The sequence below is a fragment of the Sminthopsis crassicaudata genome, chromosome 2, assembly GCF_048593235.1.
Source record: "Sminthopsis crassicaudata isolate SCR6 chromosome 2, ASM4859323v1, whole genome shotgun sequence".
In the NCBI taxonomy this organism is placed as follows: domain Eukaryota; kingdom Metazoa; phylum Chordata; class Mammalia; order Dasyuromorphia; family Dasyuridae; genus Sminthopsis; species Sminthopsis crassicaudata.
In genome coordinates, this window is record NC_133618.1 from 41,752,548 (window position 1) to 41,775,133 (window position 22,586).

Sequence of the window (22,586 nt, forward strand, 5' to 3'; positions counted from 1 at the left end):
CTGAATAGCTTCCGTTTGAATCGTACTAAAGGATTATAAAGATTGTCTGTCAAGATGAGGTACTGGACACCAAGGTCCTTTCCTAAGCTGAACTGCCAAACATCCGAACCCTATTGCAGAGGCAGCTCTGATGGACCAGCCGTGCCGTTTGAACTCTTGCTTGCCTAAAAGACTACTGATGAAGAACTCACAGAATTATGTTAAGCATTCACTCAGTGGTCAAAAAAAGCCAAAGATGCTCTCAAAGGCCTCTCTAAAGAACTTTAGAACTGACTACCGGACACGGGGCATTCTGGCACAAGACCTCCCAGCATGACACATCCTCATTAGGGAAAAGTGCTGTGCTCTATGAGCAAAGCAGAAGAAACAAAGAATGTGACTATTTAGAGACTCCTCTCCCAAAGTTCTGTGGGCAGCCATCGTCAGACTGTAACCTGATTCTAACGTGGTGATGTCATTTTGGTCCTTTCCCCTTTACTAAAGACCTCAGTTTCTGGTCAGATCCAAAGACTGATGTGAATTTTCTTATAAGTATACATCTCAAGTGACCAGTGTCTTTATCTGAAAACCGAGGCAGTATTGATCAGTTATTGTTTCCAGGTTCCTCTGAGTGTTTTACAGACACCTAGGGTAGGACCACATTTTTCTGATTTCAGGTTTGGACTCCCTCTCCCAACAGAGAAGGTCTCTAACCCATCCTCCAATGAGGAATCAGATTACTAATATTGTGTTTGGTTAACTGTTTCCTTTTAATTCATTGGTCTTATTTAATAACTTGTTTCTATGTATCAAAGTCTGTCTCCCCCTTCACTTGGGACCCAGCCCGAAGTGGAAGCGGTCTGGTACAGATCTGTGACGCAACTGCATGAATTGCTTAATAAATCAATATCCTCCTTTACTTTATCTTTTCCGCACCACAACACAGAACTCCCTTCAATACTCAAGTCAGCAGTCCTCTCTCTCCCAAAGGAGGCTCCTCCTTCCCCAGCCCTCCCTCCTGGGTTTATTCCCTATGTATATTGCAGATAACTCAAGTTTCCCTCAATTACAACCTCCTCTGCATTCCCGGCTCTGAGTCCCAGCCTGGCACAAGGCAGTCCCTAATGTTTGCTGGGTGTCCGTAGGCCGAGGCACCTCCTAGTTTCTTGGCTTCCCCAACTCCAAGGCCTCCTAGCACAATGACCAGCTCCACCCGCTCTCCCAGAGCGGCCTGCAAGAGGCCAGGGTCCCTTGATGCCCAAGATTGGCCTCTTCTCTCCGCAGCTTTCGCCATTCTTGTCCCCACTCTGCCTCTGGAGCCACAGGCCCCCTCCCCCAGAACCCGTCCGGGAGCCTCACTTCTCCCCTGGGGATGACTCCGGCCGCTCCGCACCCAGCCCTCACCTCTCTCCTAAGTGATTCAGCATTTTCAGCCATGGCTCCTCGAAGAACCCTCTCCTGCACTCCGGCCCACTGTCCCCACGTGGTCACTTGCTGCGGTCCAGCCTCGCTGCTCTGGGCTCCCTGCATCAATCCTACTTTGCGGCAGCCCGAGCGGTACCTCCAGCCTCGGGGCCTCGTCCCTTGCTGCCTCCCGGGCCGGGCGTGCTCCTGCTCCCGACCCGGCTCCCCCTTCTCTCTGGGGCTCCCCTGCATGCCCTAAGTTTGGGCCCTTTCTCGAGGGCACCCGCCTGTAGACACCGAGAGATTTGGGGGAGCAGACACTTGACCTATATCCACAGCCCCGTCCCCCGGGGCTCTGACACTCGGCTCTGGCCAGCCGGGACCCTCCCCCACCGGGGCCTCAAGGCCTGGCCCAAGGCCTCAAACTGGCACCCTTTCCACAGACCCAGCTCAGGGTCTTTATCCGTTGCCTCTCGCCAACGTCCCCAAAGCATGACCACGCAAGGTCAGGACAACCGTATTCTGGCCAGTCACTGGACTTGGAGCACCAGCGTCCAGCATCGAACGAGGTCAAAGCTCTTTGAGTCTCATCTCTCGTCAAAAGAAAATGGCGGCCTGGATCGCCCGGCCAGTTGGAGTACGCGTCACGTGACAGACCCCGCCCCTCCGCTTTCGGCGCCATTGCATCAGCCAGCTTAGATGTCTCGCGCTTGCCGCGGTACTGGGCAGCTGCGGCTGCCGGAGATTGACTGGCGGGGCAGAGAACCAATCGGCGCTCGCCGTGCTTCGGCTGCCGCACCTTCGCTCTCTGTCCTCTCGCTGCGATTGGAACACGGGCTGGGCAGCTGGCTAGGCTTGTGTGGAGTCCGGCTGATCCTGAACTGAAGGATACGACAGCCTTGGTCCGGCTCAGGTAACGGCCTCGTGGCGGCGGGAGGGAGTGGCGGGGGCGCCGGGGAGGAGGGAGCGGGTCGGGGTCGGAGAGGGGTGCGAACCCTGCAGTGTCCCCCGAGACCGGGGAGCCGGATGCGAGGTACGGCGTCCTGGAGGCGCCCCGGCAGTGGAAGCGGCGGCGGCCGGGGCCGCGGGCCTCCTCCGGGGGTCGGGCCGGTCGGCCGCGGGTGGGACGAGGCTTCTTTCTGGACTCTGCGGCCTCTCCCTTCTCTGTGAGGGCGGGAGGAGGGAGTGAGGATGAGTGAGGGGCTCCCTGTCTACACCTGCCCAGGGTCACTGAGCTTTCAGCACCCCCGGGGAACGAACGGAGGAGAACTGAGGTTTTTCTGTGCTTGGTTTTATCTGTGGGGTTTTTTATAATTCCACCGCTCTGGGAGAAAGCACCTTCCTCGCCTCGTGGACCATCCCCCTGGAGAGTTGGCCACGTGACCGCCTGCCGAGTGGGTTTGGTCCCCGGGAAGCTGAGCTTGGGCTCGCCAGGGTCGGAGCCCGCGCTGCGCAGGAATGGGGGACGCCGGCCCAATCCTCGTGTTTTCTCCGACTTTTCTTTCATAGACATTTTGTGTTTCTGTGTCACCATCCCTCCCGCGAGGCAGGCCTTGGTACAGGAGGTGCTGACCCGGAATGACTCCCAGGGGTGAATGACTGCTGAACCTTCCTCCTCTTTTCTCTCGTGACTGTGCTCCCAGCGCCTTCCCTTGCCTCGTGTCTGAGGCTTCTCATTGTGCTGGGAGGGACCCCGAGCCCCAGTCTGCATCATACACAGTCCCGTCACTCAGAAAGTTTCCCCCAAATTCCGCCGCACTCGGAGAGTTGGAAGGAAGGATGACTGAGGAGCTCTACGCTTCGGGCGCTCCTCACTGATTCTGATGCCGATTAGCATTTCCTCCTGGAGACTCCGGGGTAGCGGCCCTTTCTTAACTTTGTGTCTCTATCCCTGGCCAGCTTGGAGAGATTTCCCAAGATGGAGTCAACATTAACTGCCAGTGAAATCCGGCGGCGCTTCATTGATTTCTTCAAGAGAAACCAGCACACCTACGTCCATTCCTCTGCCACGATTCCCCTGGACGACCCCACGCTTCTTTTTGCCAATGCCGGCATGAACCAGGTAGGGCCCGCAGGAAGTGGTGAGAGGCAAGAGAAAGTCAAAGCTAGGGCACAGTCCGGTTCTTGGGAGAGAAATGTAGACTTTTCCTTCTAGATCTCCTGCATTCACATAGTGCTCCCTAGGTGCTAATCACTTTCAGTTAACATCTGCTTTGATACTCTCAAAGAGCTGCAGGGCTTAGGAACTTCCTTGTCCATGCATTAGGACCCTCCAGGACGGCTTTACCGCCATCCGCCAGTGCCCTGCGGCGACAGCTGCCAGTCCCGGGCTCCGTTATAATTCCCACTTGGAGAAGTTGGATCATTAGAGGTTTTCTCCACAGGAGAACAGGATCCTATATTCAAAGCTCAGAGACACCGTCTAGTTCAGAACCTTCAACTCTTAGTTGAGAAAACAGAGAGCTGAAAAAGTGATTTGGCCTAGAGTGTTTCTCCTCCCTCTCCCCTCTCTCTCCCTCCCTTCCCCTCTCCCCTCCCTCATCTCCTCCCTCTCCCCCCTCCCCCATCTCCCTTCTCCCCCTTCCCTCATCTCCTCCTCTCCCCCCTCCCCCTTCCCTAGTCTCCTCCCTCTCCCCCCCTCCTTGTCTCCCCTCTCCCCCTCCCCTGTCTCCCCCTCTCCCCCTTCACAGTTTTGTTTTTAGAGAGGCCATTGGGGTTAAGTGACTTGCCCAGGGTCACACAGCCAGGAAGTGTTAAGTGCCTGAGATTTGAACTCAGATCCTCCTGACTTCAGGGCTGTTACCCTAACCACTGCGACACCTAGCTGCCCGAATTTTCTTTTTCCACAGACCATTCCTTATCTGGAGGAATGGGACAGTTTCTCTGCCCTAATCTTATAGAAACATTTCCTGTTATCCGCTGACTTTTTCTTTTCCCACAGCCGTTGGGACTCTGGATAAAGAGCAACATTTTCAAGTATGTGTGTGAGCCTGCTATGTTTAACTCTACTTTTGAGGTACAGGTCTTAAGTAGTTTCTGAAGTTGAAAGTTCTCCCCTTTTTTTCTCCAGTTCAAGCCCATCTTCCTTAACACAATCGATCCCTCTCACCCCATGGCCAAGTTGAACAGAGCTGCCAACACCCAGAAGTGTATCCGAGCTGGGGGCAAGCACAATGACCTGGATGATGTGGGAAAGGATGTTTATCACCACACCTTCTTTGAGATGTTGGGCTCCTGGTCTTTTGGGGATTATTTTAAGGTAAACCATGTCATGCTTTTGAACAAAATGGTTTTCTGGATTAAAAGAGTCCCTTGTTTTCACCATAGAAAAAAGCATCTTAAGAAGCCTGTATTTCATAACCTCTGGTTTCTCACATGGGTTTCTTATAATGTTCCACCTTGAACATTAATGACTTTGGAATGCTGGCTGCCTCTATGTCTGGAGGGTGGGGGGGTGGCTCTTGACTTGATTGTTATGTTATTTTATCAACACAAAATGGTTAGTTCCGTTAACTCTCCTTGTGTTTTATGCAGGAACTTGCCTGTAAGATGGCCTTGGAACTTCTTACCCAGGAGTTTGGCATCCCAGTAAACAGACTGTATGTCACCTACTTTGGAGGAAATGAAGCAGCTGGTTTAGAACCAGACTTAGAATGCAAGCAGATCTGGCAGAATTTGGGGTAGGAGTATATGCAAGTAATCCAGAGTATAAATGAGTGCGAAGTACTTTTTCATCCAAAGAATCACTATATTTTGTTGGTATTTATCCCATTTCTCTTACGTCACCTTGGTCAGTTTGTTTCATGCTTTGAGTCGGGAATTCACCATCTTTGTCCCTTGGAACACACCTTGCTTGCTTATTGCTTAATACTCTCTTGTTAGTTTTTGATACAAAATCAATTTGTCCTGTGTGAAAATAAAGGTATCAAGGAAGAATAGGGAAAGAGAGTAGAAGAACTCCCCCTACCCCCTCCCAAAAAACTGCCATTAAAACATACTATAACTTCCATTAAATCCTGTCTTCCCTACTTTGTAATCCTGTTTATCTAGACAATCAACAGCCTGTTTGTGAAGGGCTAAACACTTGAAGAAGATCTTGTGTGGCTGCATTTTTTTTTTTTTTTTTTTTTTTTTTGTCTAGGCCACTAATTTCATTGGTACTTCCTTTGAAGTGGGGACCAGAGCAGAGAGCAGTTCTTTCTGTCTCTCTTCCTCTCTCTGTCTCTCTCTCTCTCTCTGTCTCTGTCTCTCTCTCTGTCTCTCTCTCTCTCACACACACACACACACACACACACACACACACACACACACACACAGTCCTAAATCCCAGCTTCGCAGTGTCAGTTTTTCTCATTCTTCTCAACACTATCACATTCTCCTTTATCTTCACATTGGCCTGGTAAAAAGAGAGAGGATTTTGTTTTTTGTGTGTCTGTTTGTTTTTGTTTGTTTGTTTGTTTTGTTTTTTCCTTTTACAGACAGAAACAGAGGTACTAAGAAACTAAGGGATTTGCCCTCTATCCCCATTCCTCCTTCCCTTCATCCCCCTCAGGTTTTCCAATGGCCTTTAGGGCAGGAGGATCCACTTGTATTGGTACAATGGTACCTGATAGATGACTTAGATTCCAAGGGTTCAAACAGCCCTTTTATTAAAAGCATTCCAATACCTTCAGAAAGAAGCAATTCCTTAGGGAGTCAGAAGAGGTCTGGGGAAGTAAAGCAGATGAAAGCCAGCTGTGCTGTCCCAATCTGCCGCCATCAGTCTCACCCAGGACTGTGGGAGGGTATGGAAAGTTAGCTCCTCTCTCCAGTCCCACCTTTCCCTTCCCAAGCCTTAGAGCCCCTGGTAAGGGAGAGGTGACCAGTAGGGAAGCAGTAGGAGCATTTACTAGGAAATTACACAGGACATAATTGTTTAATTGCCACACCTCTCCATCCTACCCCCATTTCCAACTGACAGGATTGCTTTAATGTGAGCACATAGTTTGAGGATTAGGAACAAAGGATGGGGAAAGGATTCCTGGTGCCTGTAAGGGCCATTTTGAGGGAATTTGAAGCTCTCTGGGAGGAAGGTGAAAATGAGCTGATGCTGAAAGGAGCAGAAGGGGAGCAATCATCAGATGTTTTACTCAGTCAACAGGCATTCATTGAGCAAACCCAGGATTGGGGTGAAAGAGATGTGAGAAAGCAACTTTTGGAAGAGAATTAGCATTCATAAAACAGCTGGAGAACTAGAGAAGATAGTACATTAAGGGCTAACTTGTGACATGCAGACTCTGATTTCTTTGTGAGCTCAGAAAAGGAGAAACAGTGATGGTGGAGTAGGTGTGATTTGAATTGGGTTATGAAGGATTGATAGCATTTGAAGAAAAGAGAAGGCATCCTGGGTATGGGAGAACATAGCAGCCTGAACGAATGGAAGGCTGTGAGGGGAAGATGATCTCTTTGGGTCATATCTTATGGGTGAGGAGATGAAGACACAATAGACGAGTTCTGGTTCTGAGCTGCATGAACTTGGATGAAGTATTTAACCACTTTATCAGGTATTCCTGCCCTGTCATACAGAGCTTTAAGAATATAAAAGGTGGTGCAAAGGGGAAAAGTAATTACTTCTGAAGTTTTATAGCCTGAGAGATTTAAAGAATGACTAATTTAAGGAAGGATTATTTTAGCTCTGGGTATGTTAAATTTGACTGTAATGTTTTAAGTGGAAATGCAAAAGTGAAACATAGTAAGATCAGAGCTGGAGGTGAAAATTTAGGGATTATCTTAGAGAAATCATTGGCCAAGTCATTAAAAAGAGTCAATGTTTTGATTCTCTTTTTAAAAAATATTTATTTTTCATTTAACAAGCATTTGTGTTCTCTCCCTCCAACTTTCCATTCCACACCTCATTTCATTTTAAATATGTCAATATGTCTTTTACTCTTTACTACACTATCAAAATGCGAGTTCAGGCATTCATCCCCTCTGGTCTTTCTGCTTCCCAGCTCAGCGCTCTCATTCACCTCCACCCAGCTCCCAGCAGCACCAGCTCAAGCTTTTCCAGGCTTGGAAATCTCTCCCTCCTCACCTCTGTTTTCAGAGCACTTCATTCAGGATCAACTTGGTCATGGCTGCCTCTGTCCAGCTCCCTGACCCCTTCACCTATCCAAGGCTTCTCTCTTTAGGGAGCCGAGTCTCAGCTGTACCTACCTGCCCCACGTATGAAGCAGGCATCTCCCATAGGACTTGGCCCTCATTGGGGCCTTGCCTAATTAGGACCTCGGGGGGCCATTACAGTAGTGGGATCAGGAGCCCGTGCCTTCCTGAGGAGCAGAGACTCTTATTAATTACTGCACAGACCTGAGTTAGGTCAGTGTGCCTACATCTCTGATTCTGGATTCTTTGGGCAGGCTAGATGACAGCAAAATTCTTCCTGGCAACATGAAAGATAACTTCTGGGAAATGGGAGACACCGGCCCCTGCGGGCCTTGCAGTGAAATCCACTACGACCGGATTGGTGGCCGTGATGCTGCACATCTTGTCAATCAGGATGACCCCAACGTCCTGGAGATTTGGAATCTGGTGTTCATCCAATTCAACAGGTGATGTGCTGCCTACTTTCTTTCACTGGAGCATGTCAGGAAGTCTAGGTGTTTGCAATCTAAGGCATGGCAGGGTTAGAGACAGAGGGCCAGGGAGACCTAGGTTTGAGTTTTGCTTCTGACTTACAGGACTGTGTAACCCTCAGCAAAATCCCTTTACTTCTCACTGCCCCAGGCAGTTCTCTAGGTTTGGAAGTTGCAAAGCAGAAAGCAATCTGTATTGAGAAAGGGAGGTCCAGGTAGGAAGTGTCTGGAGCAAAAAAATAAAAAATCTGGCCCCCACCGTTTAAGTTACGTAGGGTCTTTCTTTCATAATTCACCAAGAGGGGGAAAGGCAGACCCAGAAAGAAGAGGATGGTCACTGTTACTGTCCGGGAGTTTTCATGAGCTGAAGCCTTCTCTTTGTGGATGATGACCCTAACATGGGAAAAGCACTAAAGGAATGGAACTGTCCCTTTGGAGGAGAGACTTTTCATTTTATTATGTTTTTCTGCTCTCCTCCCTCCCCCCAAAAAAGGTCAGATCTGAATTTTTTTAATTGGGATATTCTTATCTTAGTGATGACTCCTTATCATGTTGTGAACCAAATTCTGCTTTAGGTCCAGAAAAATTCATAAGTTTCCCCTGAAATCTCATTTTTGACTTAAGCCTGCTATTTTAAAACTAACTTTTTAGAACCTTATTTTATCTCAGTTCTGTTTCTATTGTGGAAAAACAAGTAATCACAGTTTGTTTTTCAAAGGCCAAGGACTTGGATGACCCCAGCCTGAATCCCCTGGCTCATGTTGGATTTTCTCTGAATCATGCAGGGAAACTGATGGCAGCCTGAAACCCCTTCCCAAGAAAAGCATTGATACAGGAATGGGTTTGGAACGGCTGGTGTCCGTGTTACAGAACAAGATGTCCAACTACGATACAGACCTGTTCGTCCCCTACTTTGAAGCCATTCAGAAGGTATGAGCCTGTGACCATAGCTACTGCTTCGGACAATAGCTAGGGCTTAACAGTGTAGTCAGAGATTCATTCATTCACCAACAGTTTATTAAGCTCCTACTGTGTGCAAACCCCTGTGCTGAGAGGTGGAAAAAGGGAAAGATATCTATCTGGTACCCTATGTGCGCTCCCTTTCCTGTCCAGCTCTGGAGGGGTCAGGGCCCGATGACTTAGGGCAGGAGTCAGGAGCATCATCAAGCATGTTAGCTTGTGAATTGTCTCATGTCTGGGATTTACAATTTGGGTTGAAGGGTTCCTTAGCAGCCATTTCATCCAAGCTGACCCAAAGTGGGCAGCCAATGGCCCCCATGGTGCAGAGAGTTCTGGGCTGGGAGTCAGGAAGACTCATTTTGCTGAGTTCAAGTCCAGCCTCAGACACTTCCTAACTGGGTGACCCTGAGCAAGTCACTTCTCTCTGTTAGCCTCAGTTTCCTCATCTGTAAAGTAAGGGGGAAATGGCCAACTAATCAAACATCTTTGCCAAGAAAACCCCAGAATGGGGTCACAGAGAGTTGGACACAACTGAAATGACAGAACAAAGAGTCCAAAGAAATCCCTATCATAACATAATGGACAGATGTCCATCCTTACTCTACTTGAGGACCCCTAGTGAGGGCAGACCACCCACACTAGGACACCCCCTAATTGTTGGATGTTTGTCTTCCCATCATACGTGGCCTCTTTGCAGCGTCCACCTTGGTCCTGCTTCGTCCCTTACTTTGAAGCCATTCAGAAGAAGTGAGCCTGTGTCCCATAGCTACTGCTTCGGACAATAGCTAGGGCCAAACAAATCTCATTCCTTTTCCACATCACAATCAACAGCTACATGAAGGAAACCATGATTTCTCCCAAGTCTTCTCAAGGCTCGTTGGCACCTTCCTTTCAGAACTACTTTGCTATGTTTTTCTTACAGGGCACTGGTGTTCGGCAGTACACAGGGCAAGTTGGAGCTGATGATGTAGATGGGATAGATATGGCGTACCGGGTGCTGGCTGACCATGCACGTACCCTCACGGTGGCCCTGGCCGATGGGGGCCGACCTGACAATACAGGGCGAGGGTAAGCCCATGGTGGCCTGAATAGCTCTTTACCAGGCTGGTGCTTTGACACCAAGGGGAAGGAGAAGAATTTGTGCAAGTCTCAAAAGATTCCCTGCCAGTTAGATCTCCATATCTGTTGAGTACAAAGTAATAGGATTTTATTTTTTTTCTAGCCAACCTATTTTTGTCTTTGAATCCAGAGCATAGTGCTGGCATATATAATGTATAAATAATGTATAAGTAATTGATTTTTAGGTTTCCCAATTTTAGTTTTAGTTTGAGTAGGGGAGTGACATGTCCAGGCCTGAAGCTTAAGGTAATTTTGGAAGCTGAGTCAAAGATAGACAGGAGTGGACAGAAGCTTGAGGCAGTGGTTAGTGCAGAAATACAAGGGGGGAACGTACCAGAGATTGTGTAAGGAGGGAGAGAATAAGGAGTTGAGGATGATACAGTGTGAACTTGGAAACCTGGAAAGTACCTTTGGAAGGGGGAGGGGGATTAGGGGGAAAGATGGTGAATTCATTTGCGCATGTTGTGATTGAGATGTCTATGCAATTCTGGAAGTTTAGGAAAAGAGGTGAGGGCTTGTAGTAATTATGAGAATCATCAATGTAAAATGTCTAGAGGAGACTTAGTTATAGGAGAAACCCATTTAAGTGATAATGAGTGCTTGGAAACCAAAGGAATTGGCTTTGGATTATGACTTGAAGTCTCAGAAAGTTTCCTTGCAGAACCAAGAGGTGCTGGTGTAATAATATGGATAGTATTGCCTGGACTCTCTAATTTTCCTTCAGTGGTCATTTGAGTTCGCTTGGTTTGCAGGCAGGGTGGCCATTGTTGCACTACCTGCCTTCAACCTGTCGTTGTGCTTATTTATAAATATGTCAGTGGTAGAGGGAGTAGAAATGACCTGGGAAAATATCTTGGAATGGGTAAAAAGGTCACTTGAATTGTTGAGCTGAGTTTCCAGATGAGCTCCTAGAAACAATCTGACTTAGAGCATCTCTGAGTACTTGATTAGACTCTGTCTTCTCCCAGTTATGTGCTAAGGCGGATACTCCGGCGGGCGATTCGATACTCTCATGAGAAGCTCAACGCCAAAAGGGGTTTCTTTGCTACCCTCGTGGATGTGGTTGTCCAGTCATTGGTATGTTCGTTCTCCTAAAGCAAGGTTTCTGAGGGGAGCCGCATTAGCCAGTGGCCACCACAGACTCCTGACATCACCTCTTTGTTCCTCCTGTGATAGGGTGACGCCTTTCCTGAGCTAAAGAAGGACCCAGACATGGTGAAGGACATAATTAACGAAGAAGAGGTACAGTTTCTGAAGACCTTGAGCAGAGGGCGGCGCATACTGGACAGAAAGATACAAAGTTTGGGAGATTGCAAGACAATCCCAGGTGAGAATACTATTTCTTCTTCTGATATCCAAGCTTCACTTTCAAACCAGTGACATTTGGCTTCCATGACCATTAAGAGATCGGTCTCACTTTGGCTAAAGTACTCACTGGATAAAGGTAGGTTTTTTTTTTTTTTCCCAGAAGGAAAAATTCTAGAGAATTAAATGGACATGATGGGAATCACACTCAGAGATAGACAGCTATCTTCCATGGCAGTCTTTTCCATTCGTTTTATCACTTTCCATTTCTTCTGGGGGGAAAAGGAGCTCACTCATCAATTTTTCCTGATATGACTCCCACTCTTTTGTGCCCATGTTCATCACAGGCGACACAGCATGGCTACTCTATGATACATATGGTTTTCCAGTGGATCTCACCGGACTGATTGCTGAGGAGAAAGGCTTGGTCGTGGATATGAATGGCTTTGAGGAGGAGAGAAAACTGGCTCAGGTAGCATTTGGATGGTGATTAGGAGGCTCCCTTTGTAAAACCAAACCTGTTCTTTGGGGGTTTCCTGATGGGGAGGTTTAGCCAGTTTAAAGTTGTAGACGTGATTGCATACTTAGTATTTGTCCCATGTGATCCATATTTATTATTTTGCCAGCTAAAGTCCCAAGGCAAGGGAGCTGGAGGGGAAGATCACATCATGCTGGACATTTATGCCATTGAAGAGCTTCGAGTCAAGGGTCTCAAGGTCACAGATGATTCCCTGAAATATAATTATCAGTCAGACTCCAGCGGCACTTATGGTATACTGTTGTGTTTATGCTCTTTCCATCCTTTTGATTTCATTTGATGGTTTTGGGGGTGTTCTGGCTGTACCGGATCCCATTTCTTTGTTTCTCATATAACAGGGTTAGAGCTGCATCTGCTATTACCAGCATGGATGCTGGCTTTGTCTTTCAGTCAACACATGGCTGTTAATTTTAGCAAGTATGATAATGAGCATAATTTGAAGAATATAGGCAGCAATGAGAATCTCTGTACTTATCTACACTTTCTGGAGTTTTAAAACAAGACCAAAGCCCTCAGGTATAGAATTCTCTTTGGAAGAAATCTGTGAAGATCTGTAGCTGCTCTCATCTTACCTGAGAAGGGAAGGTGACTTGCTTGGCTAGTTGGTGGCAGAGCTTGTTGGCCCTCAGCAGGCCTGACTCCCAGTGCCCTTCCTTCCTTCTCTTTGCCAGTCTGCCTAACCAGTTTCTGCTTAGAAATGTGGCAGGACGAGGAGGGCACTCCTGATAAGTCCAGTGAGATGCTGCTGTGATGTGTGCTAGCCACTTCTTGACCTTCTCTTCTTGTCCTGCAGAGTTTGAGAATCCCGTGGCCACGGTGCAGGCCCTGCGCAGGGAGAAGATGTTTGTGGAGGAAGTATCCACTGGCCAAGAGTGTGGCGTGGTGCTAGATAAGACCTGCTTCTATGCTGAGCAAGGAGGGCAGATCTATGATGAGGGCTTCCTGGTGAAGGAGGATGACAGCAGTGAGGATGTAAGTGTGACTGCTTCCTGTTAGCTAGACCATAGGACCTCCTTTGACAGATGTCAGATGTCTGTGGCAGTGGGGAGGAGGCTGCTGGCCAGGGGACCAGACACAAGATCAAATCCCTCTGCTAGGATCCCCAGTTTCCATACATGCTGGAAAAGAAAGAATTCGTGTTTTGGTTTCTCTGTTTGCTTCCTCAGCTTTGACATATTGCCTTTTCCATTTCTGATTCTTAATTGTAGATGTTCATTGATCAATTATTCATTTGTTTTGTTAAATCTTACTCTTCTCCCTTTTTAGAAAACTGAATTCACAGTCAAAGATGCTCAGGTTCGAGGGGGATATGTGCTCCACATAGGGACAGTCTATGGGAGCCTGAGAGTCGGGGATCGTGTCCGGCTGTTTATTGATGAGGTGAGTGACATCAGCTAATTTGTTATTTTTTACATCACATACATTTCCTGCAGTATCCATCTCTCAGTCCCCTCCCTGAGAGCCACCCCTCGTCATAAAGAAGAAAAAAAAGGATTTAATGGGTTCAGGATCTTAAACAGTCGGTCACTATGTAATGTTCCCTCAACCTCACCAAAAATCAAGGGAAGGTGTCTTCTATCTTTTCTTTGGAGACACATTCGATCATTACAATTTTGCACCATTCTATTCAGCATTTTTGCAGTTAGTCATGGTTCTTTTTTATTTATATTGTTTTTCCATTCTTCTTACTTCATTTTTTATCAGTACATTTAAGTCTTTCCCTGATTCTCAGTATTCATCATATTTCTTGTTTCTTGAAGCAGAGAAATTTTGCCTTTGCATTGGAGTGCCAGGGTTTGTTTAGCCATTCCCCAAATCAGTGAGCATTTGTTTTTTCATTGATCTTTGATACCTCAAAAAATGCTGTCAGAATATGTATAGGAGGCCTTTCTTGTAATTAGCAACATCCTTGGGGTATATGCCCACCAGTAAAAACTTAGAGCACAGGCTTTTATTTGTCTAATTTCAGATTCTTGTCCAAAATGGTTGGACATCTCCACTCTCAGTGTGTTCAGATAGCAATCACCTTCTAAATGGACTCCTCTCCCTCAGTCCATGCTGTCCTCTCTATAGCTGCTATCAACCTGACCATTTCATACTCATCCTCCCTACTTGCCACTCAGTAAATGATGTACTTTTCCCTTGGGCATTTAAAGCTCTTTAACCCTGACCCTTTTGTGCCATTACACTTTTATAATACTTTAATTCCCTCCTCCAACCCTGGAGGAGAGCCTCCTGGCCTGCTCCATGCTCCTCACACCTGATGCTCCCTCTCATCTCCCATCTCTGCACCCTTGCACTGGCTGTGTCTCCTCCATAATCTCAGGCTGTCATCTGCAGTGGGACTTTGCCAGGGCCCCCTGGCTATTGATGCCTTCTCACCCCCAGGCTCTCTTCTGCCTATGTTGTATTTGTCTTGTATGCCAGCTAAAGCTAGGTGGTCTGCCCATTAGAATAGAAGTTCCTTCTATTCTAATAAATAAAAGCAAAAATGCTTGCTTTTTCAAATATTGTTTTCTTTGATCTTCATAACAATTCCTAGAGGTAGGTGCTGTTGTTGTTCCCATTGTTCAGGTGAGGAAACAGGCAGGCAGACAAGGACTGTCCAGTATCCCATAGCTGCTGTGTGTCTGAGGATTTGAATTCAAGTCTTCTTGACTTCAAATCCATTCCTCTGTTGTGCTACAAGTGAATTATGAATTATTTTATAAATGCTGTTACACTAGATGTAATTAATTATAATAATCTAATTATAATTAAGGAAATAACATGGAAGTTTACTAAATTCCAACTTTTTTTCTCTCAGGAGTATTTCATTTTTCCAAATACATGTAAAGATACTTTTCAACATTCATTTTTTTTTATTAGTTTTTTTTATTTTTATTTTAAGACATATATGCATGGCTATTTTTTCAACACTGACTCTTGCAAAATCTTGCATTCCCAATTTTCCTCCCATACCTCCCCTAGATGACAAATAATCCAATATATGTTAAATCTAATATAGGAATAAGTATTTATGCAGTTATCTTGCCGCACAAGAAAAATCAGATCAAAAAGGAAAAAAATGAGAAAGAAAACAAAATGCAAGCAAATAACAACAAAAAGAGTGAAAATGCTATGTTGTGGTCCACACTCAGTCCCCACAGTCCTCTCTCTGGGCAGAGATGGCTCTCTTCATCACAAGATCATTGGAACTGACCTGAATCATCTCATTCAACATTTATTTTTGTAAGACTTGGTGATTCAGATTTTTCTCCCTCCTCCCCAAGACAGCAAGTAATCTGATACACCTTAACTATGCAATTGTTTTAAACATATTGCCATATTGTGCAAAAAAATCAGACCAAAAGAAGAAAAAGCAAATAACCCACTCCTTTCCTTCTCCCTCACCCCCCCCCCCCCCAAAATAGGTGGTCAGTCTCTGTAATTCTCTCTGCACATGGATGACATTTTTCATCTCAAGCCCATTGTCTTGGATCACAGCTTTGTTGTAAATCTGAACTTTTAAGTGACGGCTTCCTCCTGGTGTTGTGGGGAAGGGGAGAAGGCTGGCACCCCCGCGCTTTTATTCTTTTAATCTGGCTTAACCTTGAGGAAGACTCAGACCCTGCCTTTCCTGTGGCCTTTCCCCACAGCCCCGACGGAGGCCTGTCATGAGCAACCACACTGCCACCCACATCCTGAACTTCGCCTTGCGCTCTGTGCTTGGGGAGGCGGATCAGAGGGGCTCCCTGGTGGCTCCAGACCGCCTCCGCTTTGATTTCACTGCCAAGGGAGCAATGTCTACCCAGCAGATCAAGGAGACGGAGAAGATTGCTAATGGCATGATCGAGGCGGCCAAGGTCTGTGAACTGCCACTGGCACTTTAGCCCTGTGGCCCCAACTCCCACACCACCACCTCCCATTCCCTGGTGCCCTAAATTTCTCCCACACAAAGATTACCTGATCCCCTAGAGCTACCACCATGACTTTCTGTGGCTTAGACAGGCAAGGCCAGCCAGGGGATGGAGTTGGAGAGTAACCCTGTCTGCCATCCTTGCCTTGCCTTCAGGAATGTTTTTGAATCCCCATAAAACCTTTTATTTTCTCACTTTTCCCTCTCTGCCTCGTCTTCCCCATGTAGCCTGTGTATGCCAAGGATTGCCCCCTGGCAGCGGCCAAAGCCATCCAAGGGTTGCGGGCTGTTTTTGATGAAACCTATCCTGACCCTGTGCGCGTCGTCTCCATTGGCATTCCTGTGACCAAGCTGCTGGATGATCCTTCGGGCCCTGCTGGCTCCCTCACTTCAGTGGAGTTCTGTGGGGGAACGTGAGTATCCTGGGAGAATCTGATGATGGGTGGGGCAGAACTGCCATGAACCTGTCGTGTTTCAGGAACCTCCGAGGGAGGTGAGAGCCATGAGGGGCCCATCCCCAGTATCCCCAAGAGAGCAAGCAGGAGCTCATAGGCCTGGTGTCCAGACCTTGCTCTCTCTGTTGGCTACTTGTTTATCTGTGACTGTAAAAGTAGACCTAATGATATTCTTTAGAAGAGTTTGAGACTCATTATTCAATTATTTGAATACAGGTGTCTCTAGACTGATTCTGATCTCATGGCTTTATATATATATATTTGAATTTCAGAGGGGCTGAAGGTATCTGGTGGCACCTGAAGAAAATAGTACTCTTCCCTGACCTCCAGCAAATTCCCCCTAGAAAGCTCTACCTGTCAGCAGTGGGGTTTCCAAACCCCTAAATGAGACCCCATGTACACTGTGGGGATAGCTCCTTGGTTCTACTAATTATGGCTCAAATGTCATGGCTATTTCAGAAAGAAACAGGTACAGAACAGATGACAAGGCTCAATGAGGCCTCCTGGCCAGAGCCCCGAGCTCCCTGGGATTTCTGTTCTGTACCTGTCTCTGCTTCAGTGGGCAGCTTGGAGCCTTCTTGGGAGTTCTAGCCTCTGAATTTTAGAGAGCCTAAAACACCCCCACCTCACCCCCTCCCAGCAGGACTGCTGGCACCTTCCTAGGAGGGCCGCCAGAATGATTACTCTAAGAACTTCTCTTCTGGCTGATAACCTTATCCAGTCCAGCATTTTTAACAGAACAGTAAGTACACAGGTCTACCTATATTTGTATATTTTCAAGAGTTGGGTCATGCCTTTACCCCTGGCATGCATTTGAATGTTGGTTAGTGAATGTTGAGTGGGATCTTAGATTTAGAACATCTAGAATTGGATTTGAGTTCTGCCACTTACTGGCTCTACATTGGGTGCAGTGTTCTCTGTAAAGAAAGGAGATAGGATAGAATTATTTCTCAGGTCCCTTTCAGTATTCTAGGATTATATAGAAAGCAGAAAAGCAGAGACATCCCCAGAGCAGCCCACAAAATGACTGTCTCGATGGCCAGAGAATTGCCATGTTTGAAACAGTGGAAACTTTATAGAAACACATTGGAAGATGCCCAAAATTGGAGGGTCACAGCCAGCCTTGCCAAGCTGCCCCACATCTTGAGGGACTTTGCTATCCCTGGCACTTGGGAAGTCCCTTGGGGACCAGTCCTGTTATTTCACAAAGGAGGAAGGACAAAGTAGTCCAGGGTCACAAAGAGATTAGGCTGCAGAGCCGGAATGCACTCCCAGAGCTAATGATGCTGAACCTGGTGTTCCCTGCTCTCCTGGGTTGCTGCCATGGGCCAAAGGCTGGCTCACCTGGTTCCCATTTTGAGCTCTGCTGCTGCTTTGCTCTGTTATTGCTTAACTAGCACGTGCCGTCTTAAAGCTAATTTCTTCTGGTGCTCAGTAACTTTTGTTTCCAGATTTTTCACTCTCCTGCCCTGATACACAGGAAAGCACAGGGGAAGAGAGCGTAAAGCATCATCAACATATCAGCCCCAGCAGAGCCATGCAAGGACATTTGCTCTTCCCTTCTTTGGGCCAAAGTCATAATTACTCATTGTTTCATTTCTTTTTGGGGGTCCTTTCCACTTGCATTATATGGCTTTCTGAATCTGCCTAAGACTTTGCAGGGCTCTGAACTGCTTATGGTACAGTGATACTCGGTTTCCTTTGTGTTCCTCGATTTACCAATAGTTTCTCAGTTGCTGTGAATGATTACCTTGGTGGGGGGGGGGCAGCTTTTCCTTACCTTTGGCCCTCCAGGGTTTGATGCCTGGCTATGGGGTCTTGGTTCAGCAAGTATGGGCAGAACTGCCTGTGCTGGCCACTGTGCCAGGTGCGATGGTCACGAGGAGTCGTTCATGTCTGGCTGTTTTCTTTTAGGCACTTGCAAAATTCAAGTCATGCTGGAGCTTTGGTAATTGTGAGTGAGGAAGCCATCGCCAAGGGTATCCGGAGGATCGTGGCCGTCACTGGCACTGAGGCTCAGAAGGTGAGCATGAGGGGCCGAAGGCATCTGGGGGCATGGGGCCCTGGACCTGGAATCCTTAAGACCAAAGTTCAAATCCTGCCCCAGATGTTTACTAAATGTGTGATCCTGCAGTCACTTATTCTCCCTCAGTTTTATTCATAAAATGAGCATAATAATAGCAGTACTGACCTCATAGGGTTATTGTGAAGATCAAATAAAATAACTTATATACAGTTTTGAAAACCTAAGAGTATCACGAATATTAGCAGCTATTAATTTCAAAGATGGAGCCATTCACAGATTAAAAGCCCCGTATAGTTCTCAAGCTCTTGGGACCCCTCTGACATCAGTCCAGTGTCTGAAGAGGTGCCTGTGGCCCCGTGGTATTGATGAGGTTTAGATTATAGAGTTCCTTTTAGTAGGGAACCAAATGATAAGATCTAGATTTAGGGAACCAAAATGAGATTAGGGTATCTGGTGGTCAGGGAGTTAAATTGATATGGTCTAGTGGCAGGTTAGGGGTTTAGGGAACCAAATGGAGAGGCTTGGCTCCCCTGTACCCCCTTGGGATTCGGTGCAAGGGTAGGGAATGTTGGGGAACTCCCTTCTGGCAGCGCAGAGATTCTCTGTAAAGGAATTTACAGACCCGAAAACCTAGATTGATAAAAGAGGTTTTTTATAGGGAAGGTTAGAAATCCTGACAGGAGGCACAAAGTCTGGTTAGGGATATAGGTGAGGGTAAAGAGAGGGGGGCACTGGAAAGAATATTATCCGGTGGGCAGAGGTTCCTTGGCATAGCATGGCATAGCCTAGCATGGCATATTTGGATTTTAGATTAGCTCTTTTATAATAGGAGCTTTGGCTACAAGCTGAAGGGGACTCGTGGATGGAGTCCCAAGTTGGCTGGGTTTCAGCTTGGGCTGGAATTTGAATAGAAGATAACAGAATGAGACTGTTTTTATTTCCCTTGGTGGGGTCCCTCACTGAGGCAGAGTTGAAGGAGATTTTCTCCTTCAAGGATTTTTAGAGTTTTGGGGTCCCCTCTTCAGTTTGGTCCATATGTTCTTGGCCCTGGAGTGGCTTTTCATGGTGTACAATGGCAGCCTCCCTGTTGGCATATCTTAGGAGTTGGTGGGGCTGGACGAGGTTGTCTGCCTGCCTGAAGTCTCCCTTGCCCGTTCTAGGCCCTCAGGAAAGCAGACAGCTTGAAGACATCTTTGTCTGAGTTGGAAACCAAAGTGAAGGCCCAGACAGCTCCAAACAAGGACCTCCAGAGGGAAATTTCTGACTTTGGTGAGGTACGAGCCAGCCCGGCCTCCCCTCGAGTTACAGCTGAGGAAAACTTGAGGGGGATCTTGATCGTGAGTGCTCTCGTTTCAGCTGCTGGCCACCACAGTGGTTCCCCAGTGGCAGAAGGATGAGTTGAGAGAGAATCTCAAAGCTCTAAAGAAGATTATGGATGACCTCGATAGGGCCAACAAAGCAGATGTTCAGAAAAGGGTGAGTCAGGGGAGGGACCATGTGTCTGACGGGGGACGCAGGCTTCTACCCTATGGGCTCCTGAGCCTGAGCTGTTGGGTCTGCAGGTGCTGGAGAGGACCAAACAGCTCATCGAAAGTCAGCCCAATCAGCCCCTGGTCATCATGGAGATGGAGAGTGGTGCTTCAGCCAAGGTAACTCGCTCAGGTCCGGGGGCGAATGCCCGAGCTGGGCAGCTGTGGCTGCAGGTCATCCTTCTCCCCTTGGACACAGAGACCTCTCCAGAGCCCCTTCCCCTGGCCTGGTGTTCTTTCCCTGATGCTCGACTGAGCTCTAGGACACATTGGGAGGGCAGGAGTGTGGGCACTGTAGCCCTGGTCACCCCCAGACTGAGGGGTGCAAACTTGCCATCTCAGTGCTCTCTGGGCCACACTGGCCCAGGAGGAGACTCCTAGAGCCTAATCATTGTTTATTTAAAGGAGTCACTCTTTGACATAGAGCTGGTAGAACCTGAAAGGCCCAGAGGAGAACACCTGGTCTGTGTGGCAAAGCCCAGGACAGGACAAGGGGCCAGAGCCCAAGGACCCTTATGTTGGGGCAGCGGGGCCCCCCGGGGCGCCTCGCCCTCCCACCTCCTGACTTCTGGCTGTTCCTGCAGGCTCTGAATGAAGCTCTGAAGCTCTTCAAGACGCACTCCCCGGAGACCTCCGCTATGCTTTTCACTGTTGACAACGAGGCGAACAAGATTATCTGCTTGTGCCAAGTCCCCCAGGTGGGTCCTGGGGCCAGAAGGCCATGCTCCCCATCCTCTGGCGGGGGGGGGGGGGGGGGAAGGGGGGCCCTCCATCCTCTGCCCCTCATCCTGGGCTGTGGCAGACAGTGTCGGGGTTTGCCACTTGCGCATCTCTGGGGTCATGGCTGGGCACCGGGCTAAGACCACAGGCTCTTGACTCTTCCTACAGTATGGCCCCTGAGTCCCCTTTTTTCTCTTCTAGAATGCAGCCAACAAGGGTCTGAAGGCCAGTGAGTGGGTGCAGCAGGTGTCAGGACTGATGGATGGCAAGGGGGGTGGCAAAGATGTGTCGGCACAGGCCACAGGCAAGAATGTGGGCTGCCTGCAGGAGGCCCTGAGGCTTGCCACATCCTTTGCCCATCTGCGGCTGGGAGACCTGAAGAACTGAGTGTGGCCGTGTCCACTGGCAGGTGTCTCACCTCGCCACAGCAAGTGGAATGCTGCAGACATCTTAAGTCATCCCTTCCTCTCAGCCATCCGACCTAACAAAAACTGTGGCATTCTCCGGGACCCAACTGTCCCTGACTCAGGGCTTTAGTCCCTTGGGCCCTGGACCTGCCTGGAACCACTACCGACCCAGGAGCCTGGACTGTACCGCTGCTATGTTGCCCTCCATCCCCCAATCTCCCCAGCCCTGAGACTACTGTCCAACCTGATTGTCCATCCCATGAGACCCTTTACTTTGGAAATAGGTATAAAAGGGCTGTACCAGAATTAAAGAACCACATGCGTTGAATGTTGGCGTCTTGTGGTCATGGTCTCAAGGTGGCCTTTTATTTATTTTATTTTATTTTATTTTTTTTATTTTGCTGAGGCAGTTGGGGTTAAGTGACTTGCCCAGGGTCACACAGCCAGGAAGTGTTAAGTGCCTGAGGCCAGATTTGAAGTTGGGTCCTACTGACTTCAGGACTGGTGCTCTATCTACTGCACCACCTAGCTGCCCCTGAAGCTAGCCTTTTAGAACATATTTGGGTATGAGGGCTCCCCTGCAGTACAGTCTGGGACCCCAGAGCTGTTTGGTTGGAGAAAAAGGAGATAGGAAAATGTGTGTAGGGAGCTCAGGATGAAATAGTACTTTCTCTCCACCCCCGCGCTAAAAACTTTTTTCTTTTTTGGCTTTTTTTATTTTTTCTGGCTACATATGTATATTGACTTTGTAAATACTCATTTCTTTATGAATCTTGTTGGGAGAGAAAAATTGAAACAAAAGGAAAAAACTCCCGAGAGAGGGAAGAAAAAAACAACAGAAAAAAGAAGTGAACATAGCATGTATTGATTTACATTCAGTCTCAGTTCTTTTTCTGGATACATTTTCTGTCCAAAGTCTATTGGGATTGCTTTGAATCACTGAACTGCTGAGAAGAACCAAGTCTGTCACAGTTGTATCCCACATTTCTTGCTGTTATTGTGTGAGATCATGGCCTTCCAAATGATTGAAAAGTGTGTACTAAATTTAATATAGTAACAATATTGTTTCCAGTCCTGAACTTTTTTGTTGCACTACTCTAACCAACTTAACTTTCTTTTTCTTTATGTGACTTAACCAGGGTCACACAGCTAGGGAACATTATGTGTCTGAAACCAGATTTGAACTCACGTCCTTCCTGACTTCAGGGCTGGTGCTCTATCCACCATACCACTTAGCTGCCCTTTTTTTTTTTTTTTTTTTAAAGTTTTTTATTTTCAAAACATGCATGGAAAATTTTTCGACATTGATCCTCGCATAGCCTTGTGTTTCAGATTTTCCCCCACTTCCCTTCCCCCCGTCCTCTAGATGGCAAACAATCCAATATCTGTTATACATGACTAACCAGCTTTCTATTCTTTGCTTCCCCCTCAAATAGAAACCCTTCCTTTTAGCAAAACACATCAATACAAAGCATGTTCCCTCCCCCCAATACATCCCTGTTTGCTAAAAGGAAAAGGTGGGATGCCGACTTCATCCTAGCTCTCTGAAGCCAGAGTGGTCATTGCATTGCCCTGAGTTCTGAGGTCTTTCAATGTGGTTTTCCTTTTACTTGTTTTATCATCAGTGTAAAAATT

At 47.4% G+C, this 22,586-nt stretch overlaps 1 protein-coding gene and 1 pseudogene across 2 annotated transcripts; one reads left to right on the forward strand and one right to left on the reverse strand.

Annotated features, from left to right (window-relative positions):
- Positions 1-1,655, reverse strand: part of LOC141554247 (ATP-dependent RNA helicase DDX19B-like) — a 40,640-nt pseudogene extending 38,985 nt beyond the window's left edge.
- A 492-nt stretch (positions 1,656-2,147) lies between these two features.
- On the forward strand, positions 2,148-21,279 carry AARS1 (alanyl-tRNA synthetase 1). 2 transcript variants are annotated; one of them, XM_074285973.1, is made up of 21 exons: positions 2,148-2,296; positions 3,283-3,445; positions 4,454-4,642; positions 4,918-5,063; positions 7,779-7,970; positions 8,780-8,924; positions 9,877-10,022; positions 11,042-11,150; positions 11,250-11,400; positions 11,726-11,850; positions 12,005-12,149; positions 12,710-12,888; positions 13,183-13,296; positions 15,555-15,761; positions 16,043-16,227; positions 18,184-18,292; positions 19,456-19,569; positions 19,652-19,771; positions 19,858-19,944; positions 20,409-20,522; positions 20,746-21,279. In XM_074285973.1, the coding sequence occupies exons 2-21, from the start codon at positions 3,302-3,304 to the stop codon at positions 20,929-20,931; spliced, it is 2,907 nt and encodes a 968-aa protein (XP_074142074.1). In that variant the 5' UTR covers positions 2,148-2,296; positions 3,283-3,301; the 3' UTR covers positions 20,932-21,279. The 2 variants fall into 2 exon arrangements, with proteins under 2 accessions (XP_074142074.1, XP_074142073.1); XM_074285972.1 differs by lacking the exon at positions 2,148-2,296 and adding an exon at positions 2,332-2,416.
- The last annotated feature ends 1,307 nt before the right edge of the window (positions 21,280-22,586 follow it).

What these genes read in the sequence shown, in the direction of transcription:
- AARS1 (XM_074285973.1), top strand. Translation starts at nt 3,302, where the DNA reads ATGGAGTCAACATTAACTGCCAGTGAAATCCGGCGGCGCTTCATTGAT. An exon ending in ATGTGGTTGTCCAGTCATTG is followed by an intron (nt 11,151 to 11,249) that starts GTATGTTCGTTC and finishes CTCCTGTGATAG; the next exon opens with GGTGACGCCTTTCCTGAGCT. An exon ending in AAGCAGATGTTCAGAAAAGG is followed by an intron (nt 19,772 to 19,857) that starts GTGAGTCAGGGG and finishes TTGGGTCTGCAG; the next exon opens with GTGCTGGAGAGGACCAAACA.